At 39.4% G+C, this 9286-nt stretch overlaps 1 protein-coding gene across 1 annotated transcript; it reads left to right on the forward strand.

Moving 5' to 3' along the window:
* Positions 1-12: 12 nt before the first annotated feature.
* Positions 13-8395, forward strand: TNIP2 (TNFAIP3 interacting protein 2). Its single transcript, XM_085309646.1, has 6 exons — positions 13-842; positions 3364-3669; positions 5530-5613; positions 6171-6452; positions 6851-6970; positions 7365-8395. The coding sequence occupies exons 1-6, from the start codon at positions 369-371 to the stop codon at positions 7644-7646; spliced, it is 1548 nt and encodes a 515-aa protein (XP_085165772.1). The 5' UTR covers positions 13-368; the 3' UTR covers positions 7647-8395.
* Positions 8396-9286: the final 891 nt, after the last annotated feature.

A 9286-nucleotide genomic window follows, 5' to 3' on the forward strand; every position in this document is an offset into this window, starting at 1 on the left:
CCAACTGCCCCTCGCCCCCAATGGCCTCTCACTGCCTCATCCTCCACCCGCGTCCCCCTCCTCCGCTCGGCCCCAGGTTTCAGCTCGCCCCCGTCCTGCCCGCCCGCCCCTCGCCGGGGTTCCCCGGCTAGCCTTGCCCCCGGGGCTGGCTTCTAGCGGCGGGGAAGCTCTGCGCTGCCCCGCGCCGGGCTTCCCCCCCTCGGCGGAGGCGGCGCTCGCCMCGGCCCGCGCGGCAGAAAAGCGGCGGCGGCGGGGAAGCGCGGTAGGCGGGTCCTGCGAGCCCTTAAAGGAGAGAGATCGTCCCCTCGCCGAGAGGCGGAAGAGCGGAGAAACAGCTACGGCCGTGCCTGGCTCCTCTTTGGTTTTATATGCATCTGGCCGGATTATTGCTCGCCCTGGAGAAGAAAGAGAAGGGGCCGCAGGCTGGTCGAGACTCGCCGTCCTCAGCCATGTGCTCGGTAAGCGAGGGTAGCAGTACAGATCCCTTGGTGGCCCGGTTCAAACAGGTGGAGGAAACGCTGGAAAAGCTGCACCGGGAGAACAGGAGCCTGAAGAGCAAAGTGCCTCGGTACAATGCGCTCTGCACCTTGTACCACGAGTCGGCTCAGCAACTGAAGCACCTTCAGCTGCAGCTCGCCGCCAAGGAGGCGACGATCCGGGAGCTGAGGAGCAGCCTGGCCCGGCAGCCGCCCGGCCCGGCCGAGGCGGCGGCGGCGGGGGCCGCGGGCGCCGAGCCCGCCCGCTCCCTGGTGGAAAGTCTCCTGGAGCAGCTCGGCCAGGTCAGGCAGCAGCTCAGGGACAGCGAGCGGACCTCGGCACAGAAAGTGGAGACTCTGAGTCAGGTAAACCCCAAATGCCCCCAAACAGCACTTGCAGCTTGAGCGTTGACTCTGCTTTCCAAAAGGTTGCGTGTACTTGTGAACTTGCAGCAGAATTTACCTCAGGAGATTTATTTCTATACTCCTTTCTAGAAAAATAACTAGTTTAAGTTTAGTATTTCCAGCATTTGTTGTCTTGAATGGAGCATCTGACTTGAAATATGTTTGGTGATGACCGCAATTACAGGCAGTAAATTCAAGCTGCTCGCTTGAGTTCATAAAAACAGATTTCGGTTCATGGGCACCAACACTGAAAACTTAGTCTTCAGTGACTTGCCACGGTGGCATAGCAAGCTGGTGGCAGAGCCTGAACAAGAAATCAAATGCCTTGAACAGTATGATGCTTATTCTCCTTGAAATGTTGATGCCTTTGGCAGAACTTGCATTATCGCGGTGTGCYCAGAGAACTGTTCACAAATCAACTCAACCATATGCATCAGAGATTAGTTTCCACTGCATTAAGTTGAATAAGATAAAAGAGCCTGGATGGTATTTTTTATGCAACTATAAAATGAAAGCTAAGTGTGACACTGTAAATCTTTACACAACTATTTTCCACAACCAGGAGAAAATATTCAGTAAAGACTAAATTCAGAAGTTCTATATTATATTAAAAAACCCTTCCTCTTTATCAGTAACAGTTTTGTTCCATAAGATAAACAATTGTTTCCTACACTTTTTCTATTAAAGTATTTCTTTTTATAGTTCACTTTTTTAAAAAATGTCTGTCTTACATCGACATTAAAATAACACTTTAATACTTGGAGAGGTTACTGGCAAGTCTAGGTTGTGAGGCAATAGATTGGGGGAGTAGGGTATCTGTGACAGAGAATAGCCTAAAAACCGTGTCCTCTCCCATCCCCCACAACTGCTATTTTTGGTACTGTCGTTAAGACTTTCCTGTGTTCAGTCTGAAATACCTAAAGAATTTTAAAGCATTTCTTTCTATATGAAGCTGCAAAAAGGAATTTCCAGACCAAAAAGTAGTACTTAAAATTGAAACAAGTATTTTTGTCATAAGTAATCTCTTGACCTAATGCTTATACAAAACACTTTCCACATATGACACTCACCTAAAATGCATTTAAATAAGTTCAAGTTTGGAAATTTGTAATAAGAGATAATCTTACGGACACTTCGCAGACAGATAACAAACCTGTGGTATCTGAAGATGTTCTGAAGTCTGACGCTGAAAGTTACATCTCTAATCTACCCAGGAATTGTAAGCATAGCAAAGGGGAAATCTAGCATTTAGCAAGACGTTAAAGAACTTTAACATCAGTAACAAGAACAAGCACTATTTTATAGGTTGGGCTAATCACTTTAATAGTTTTAGAAATAAATGTTTCATGACCAATCAAAAAAATAAAGTATTTGTCAATAAAATAAAATAAAAAAATCCCAATGCCAGATAAGATGTTCTGAAGTCAGAGACCTGCGTGCTGGACAAAGATTGCTTCCTGTGATTTCCAGCTCCAAGGAAATGACCAAGGATTATGATTTTAAACTCCTCAAGATTTGGAAGGGTAGAGTCAAGCTTGTATCTCACTGTCTATCCTAGTATCCAGGGCAACACTAATTCTGGAGGAACAGTGCTACAGAGGTTTCTGTTACCAGTTTCCTTTACTCTTTGGGATCATGAAGCTCATGCTATTTTTGACAAGCTGGGGACTGTAATATTCTAGGTGTTGTTTTGTGGCATGGTACTACAGCATGATTGAGCATCAGTTTATAAGCAGACTTCTTCTCAAAACACCTGCAAAGATCAGATCTTGATGCAGAGTAGATGATTCCACAGAGCTTCCAGTTCAATGAGAATGTGCTGCAGTAAGCTATACATCTCTTTCCTGAAGAATATGTGAGATTCCCTCCTGTATTTTGGAGACAGTTACGGCCAGAATAGAGTTATTGCTGCCATGGAGGTTTTGTTTTCTGTTTGCTTGTCATTACCACTTATCCTCTCCTAGGTGGAAAAGTTGTTGTGTTTGCTATCTCTGATTTGGCCTTGTCACAGTACCAGGCAATGAAGAACACTTCATTAGGTTTTTGATAGGATGATTTTTCAGTTCCAGTTTTTTGAGGTCTACTACTTGGAAATTTGGAATGCAGGATTAGAAAGCATTTCTCAGCTTCTGTAGTCATTCCTCTCAAACTGCATTGTTTCCTGTAAGTTCCATCTTCAGCTGGTAACTGCTGAATATATTTTGCATAAAATCATCCTAAATTCTTACTTGTTGTTTTTTTTTTGATTTCTTGATACTACTGATTTGTAGTGTTTGTATGGCTGTTGGAGCGCTTCTTGATTTTGATTGGCTGATCTGTCAGTTCTAAAATTCAGCGGTTATATAGAAATGAATTTGATTTATTTTTACTTTAAGTACTTTGCAGTGAGTGTAAGAGAAATATGGAATTAGTGCAACATGGAATTCAGTCTTAAAATATTTCAACTTTGGGTTGAATAACTTCCTCTCCCCCTAATGTTTAGGAAGTGCAGCAGTTAAATCAGCAACTAGAGGAGAAAAACGGGGAGATACAGCAGATGATAAATCAGCCTCCGTATGAAAAGGAGAGAGAAATCTTACGGCTTCAGAAAAGCTTGGCAGAGAGAGAGAAGGCTCAGGCCACCAGTGAAGTTTTGTGCCGTTCACTTACTGATGAAACACACCAACTTCAACGCAAATTAGCATCCACAGCAGAAATGTGTCAACATCTGGCAAAATGTCTAGAAGAGAAGCAAAGAAGAGAAAAGAGGAATTCAGATGATCAGATTCCTACTGAAAGATCTAACCAGGTACTCTTATTACACTTTTTGCAATTATTATTAATTTCTAAGGAGCTCATCACAATATGACAGTTGTAAATGAGGAATGGTGAGAAACATCCCTTTAAGTAATTTCACATATGGTGAAAAKATTAATATGGCAAATTCTGTGTAATTTTGAACACTAAGAGTTCAGAATGGAAGTTGTTGTTAGTCACTTGCATTTTGGCCATCATTTATCTCTAGCATCAGAGCTTGCAGAAGAGACAGCAATTGCAACTCTTCTCTGCATACACTGCAGACAGTAGCATGCTTGTGTACATCACTAGATGGTGCTGTGCTTTTGAAGGTGACGTCTCTTAGATGGCTTATAAACAAGCCATCGCTTGGCTTTGATTTGGTTTTGCATGCATAGTATAGACCTACTGAAAAGCTGTTTAGGAAAGAGCTGACTAAGGAATTCTGCCAATTTTTTGCTTTGTGGTTTCTACATGTCCCTTGTCCACCCTTCACCCCTCCCCAGGATCTCTCCCTGAAATGTACTGTCTCCCTACAACAGGGCTGTTAGACAAATTGCTTCATGATAATAAAATGATAGAAATGCCACTGAGGGGGACCAAGAAACAGCAGGATGGTGGCCTGTCTTGCTAATGGTTGTGTAGCTTTACATCACCATCACCTTAGCTGAAGCTTTTCAGTGTAGGGTAGAGACAGATATTTTCATGAGGAAATCCATTGTTCCAGAAATCGTGATGTTTCCTTAGCTATGTAATTCAGGATAATGTCACAAGCAAGTAACATCAGAGGTGCTGCCTCCAATACTAGATAGAGGTACTGAGTACTGTAACCAGATCTCTCAGAAAAGAAGAATTGTCGGTCTTATGCCCTTTGCTATGTAGTAGTAATGCTGTGTTTCAGATAACTACCCATTTACACTTTTGTGATGAACTATATGCATGGGTCCGTTTGATTTTGTGAAAACATTTTAGGAACATTTTCAAAGAAAGATGGTATATCCAGATTAAAGTTACCTATAAGGTGTATGTAGAGGTTGAGTAGATAGAAGAAGAAAAAAAGACTTTTTAAGGGACTTGAAACTTTTAGTATTATCATATTTTAATTGTATTTGATAGACAGGAAACTTGATTGACTTTGATATATGTAATAAGTAGCTAACCTTGTGCAGTGGGGACTTCCCTCTTGAAGAACAGAAATTTCAGATGCAATTACTAGCTGATTCTTGGGAATTTTGTACAAAAATGTTCTAGATTACTCATGTACCCTGGGTTTTTTTTTAAGCAGATGTCACTTTTTTTTTTTTTTTTTTTTTTTTTTTTTTTTTAGGTATTCTTTCAGTCAATTATTTAGCAAGCAGGGCTTTTTACTAACTTCTTCCTAGCACTGGCCAAAATTATAGACAGTAATAGTAAAACAAGATGAAGGCATATCTGTATTTTTGTCATGTATTTCCTCCACTCCAAACAAGCAGTTTCCTCGGAATTCTTGTAAACTCTCAAGTGCCGTTGTCATCAATGCATACTCTCGTGCATGTAAAATGTGTGATAATTTTTTGTTAACTTTAGTTTGGCCAGGATATGCTTGTATGATGTTGCATAGACGTGTTTAAAAGCAATACCACGGTGGTAAAAACCTGGTTACACTTCCACTCTGATTATTAATAAAAAAAATCAGCCTAGCTACAGGCTATGCTATACTGTATAACATATTCCTATACTATGTAGAAACAGGTAAATCTAGATACATTTGTTTCACTGATAGCATATATTTTAGATGAATAAAGCAAAGCTTTACTTTCAGCTTAATAGCATAGTTAAGTAATATTTGGGATTCTTATGTTAAAATGGTATTTTCTGTATCTGAAAATTGCAGCTGTCAGACAATGAAGCTTCACTTCAAGCCCTTATCTGCAAACTACAAGATGAAAACAGGATGCTAAAACAAAAAGTGGCTCACGTGAGTACTTTCATTTTGTGCAAGATTAAGATTTGATTGAGTAATTTGAATTATATTAGATTAAACAGACCTTGTCGATGCCATATTTAATCAAATGGCAGCTTCATGGGAGTCCAAAATATTTGTCTTTTCAAGAGAGCACATCTCTGCATACTTCTGGGTAAAAACAGCTTATGTTTTTTAATGTTTTCTTGTTGTTCTTAATAATGCACTGCAAAAGAAAATTGGTAGATGAAGATTTTTCTCCACTGGTTTTTGTACTTAATTTCCTAACCCAGAAGAGCACTATGTCTAGCATGACTGCAAATCCCTCCCATTCCATATTATGTGATATTCTGCCTATGGCCTGGCACATGGGGAGGGCTGCCAGTGAAGAGACAGGTTTACAGTATGATAATCTTCTACTTGCGTATAAATTAGCTCACTTGCACTCAGTGGATCCTGTTATATTTCTTAAAGAATCTTGGTCCTGACCCTACAGACATTCTATGGAAGCTTGAAAGGTTATGACTTCATGTTATCACTTCATGTTGTGACTTTCCTGGGTAATCTTTCAGGTAGAAGACTTGAATGCAAAATGGCAGAAATATGATGCTAGTAGGGATGAGTATGTGAAGCGACTCCACTTGCAGCTAAAAGAACTGAAGTCACAACTGGAGCAACAGCATGGCATAACTTCAGCACAAACAAATTCCGAACTGATGCAAAAGGAGATACTCCGGTTAAACAAGCTACTGGAAGAAAAAATGAATGAATGCATAAAAGCAAAGAAAGAATTAGAAAATGTGAAGAAGGCTAGTGAAGGAGATAATGAGCGCATACAAATGCTGGAGCAACAGGTCATTAAGTTTCTTTTTCCCTAGACATGGGAATTATTTGTTTTTTTTTCCCCCCTAAAATGTTGATCTCTAAGGGGGAAAATGAAGCTATTCCCCCACCCTGGCCTTTTTTCTTTTTTTGTCACTTGCCTTTGTCACAGTGGCTATACAGCTATTTAAAGTCACRGATTAAAAGAAAATTGAGTACTTAAAGAATTTTGTATGATTCTGCTGTCTTCTAATACAAAATATTAAATATAAAGATATAAAAAAGATGTACAAATACTTTTAAAGCACAGACGTGATAGATGAGATACTATTGAGACTCAGAGTAAATATTTACAAACAAATTACAGCTTCAACTATAATTTAACTTGCCATGCTTTTATTTGTAAAATACTAACATAATTAATTTTCAGGTCCTAGTTTATAAAGATGATTTTACATCTGAGAGATCAGACAGAGAACGAGCACAGAGTAAAATACAAGAGCTTCAAGCAGAAGTTGCGTGTCTGCAACATCAGCTAACAAGAAGACAGGTAAAAAAAGCAAAACAATAGTTTTGAATAAAAGAATCTCAACAAGATTCAGATTATTTCATAATCTGAGTTCTAGTGGAGATGCATACATATCCTTTCCCATTCTGTTTCMCCTCTATGTTGGATCAACGTAGTTAGAAATTGTTCTCAGAAGGAACAGGGACAATTACGAGTCTGGTAACCGTGGCATCTTTAAAGTAGCTTGCTAGCTATCCATCTTGTCCATCCTTTTACAAGTCCGCTTATGACTTTCAGTAAATCTGCAAAAACTGATGCATGTCTTCTAAGTCTTCAGACAAAAACATGATCAGTGTTCCAGATAAAGATGATAAAATATTCTGTTAATATCTTTTTTTGCTCAATTTTTTTCAACAACTCTTCTTTCTCTTTCTAGGACACAAGAGACACATCTAGTCACTTCAGAGTTCACATTGGTAACCAGAACCATATGTATGTACAGACAAACGTTGAACATCTACGAGGCAACAGCCCAGGCCAAACAGGCATGAGGAGAGCAGCTTCACAGTCTGAGCAAGCGTCTCCACCTGTAGACAATGGAAACTCAGGATCGGAGGGCAGGGCACAGGGTGAACTTAGATGCCCTCACTGTATGAGGTTTTTCAATGATGAACTTAGTGATGAATTTCTCAAACACGTTGCTGAATGTTGTCAGTGACCACCTCATGTGAGGAGTGTAAGTTAATCACTACTTTATACGAAGTAAAACTTTGCTCTCTATATAATCTCCTACAGTCCTAAAACAGAGTATTTCAAATGGACAGCTTTTAGGAATTAGGAGGATGAGCAGCATCTACCTCTTATTTTATTTCACTTTCTCTTGGACTGTATGAAAAACTTCAAGATAAAGCAAAGGCTTTTATAAAGAAATATTTTTTCCAACAACTACAAGGGAAGAAAGCATAATGCAAATTGTGCTACAAACGAAAGAAGAAACTTAGCTAGCTCAGAGTAGCTAGCTTTAGAGTGCAGTTTGACTCAGATACAAGTCTAATTCTTTACAGCAGTCTGAAGGCTTGTGAAAATCACTGAACTTGAAATATAACACCTTTTTCAAAGATGGAAAGAAGTTGGCTGAAGAATTTGGGGAGGAACAATTTGGCAGAAGATAGCAAAAATATTTTGCTTTATCTGGATTAAAATTGAAAGTATTTTCTGTATTGTTGAGGGTAAACATTCTCAACTGAAAGCAGGAGAGGTGAAGGAAATGTAAAAGGGCTGGTTATCAACTAAAACTGCCCTGTCTTTTTTGCACAGAAACAATGTACAGGGATATTTATTTTTTCTGTGCCATAAATATTTTACACATTTGTAAAAGTATATTTGTGTAATTATTGATTGTATTCAAATTTTATAATGGTCTAATGATTATTTTTTTAATAAAAGTGACAGTGCAGTTGCTTTACTGCATTAGTAAAGTGTCAGAGACCTTTCTTTTTGTGGAAGTACTTAAATGGAAAATAATCCAAGTAACTATACTCAAGTGTTAGCTAAATGWCATGGTTTCAGGTATGAGTTATTCCATTACTTCAGTAATCTCGGACTATTTTCAAATAATATGGTGAAAATCATTCCTCGGTTATGAGAGGAAGAATGACCTTTCAGATAAACAAGAACACATTTAACTCCCTACCCTGCCATACGGTGTTTGTGACTATACCACAGCTAGCTTAAGTATATTTTTGTCCTATCTACAATGGAAATAACTTCAAGAAAGAGGAGTGGATCATTTTGAGAAGTATTAGTGGTAAAGTGTACAAGCTCTTTTCTACCCTCCAGGTGTTTCTCAGTAAGTCAGAGTTGGAGTTAAGGAGGGTATGTAAACAAAGTAAAGGCCTAGTGTAACCACAACCTTTTAAGTTTAAAGAAAACGTTTACTTTTTGTAACGACAGTTTAGTCCTTCCTGCTTTACTTACTTTCCAATTCTAGATCTACCTTAAAGATGATTGTGGATATTTTTCCTTCACTTATCTTTCTGTATTTGTAACTGCCTCCTTCCTTCTCGCCCTACTGCTCCACCCTCCCCAAAAAAGGGAGAAACCCCCTCTGCTATGATTTTGCTCCAGCATACACCCAGCACTTGGTTCCCCCTTAGAAAATATTTGCTCCTGTTAAACATGAATCTTCTACCCTGCTGAAGGACTAAAGTCTACTGTCCCCTTTCAGTGATTTTCCCAAACAGCACTGAGTTGTGTCTGATTTTTCTTTCACCATTTCCAAACAAACAGTTACAAATCAGCAAGGGCAGCACTCTTTACTGTGTTCTTGGTTGACAAAATGATTAGCAGAAGTAGTGC

The sequence above is a fragment of the Rhea americana genome, unplaced genomic scaffold (genome assembly GCF_003343005.1).
Source record: "Rhea americana isolate MKP2758 unplaced genomic scaffold, rheAme1 scaffold_30, whole genome shotgun sequence".
Classification (NCBI taxonomy): Eukaryota; Metazoa; Chordata; class Aves; order Rheiformes; family Rheidae; genus Rhea; species Rhea americana.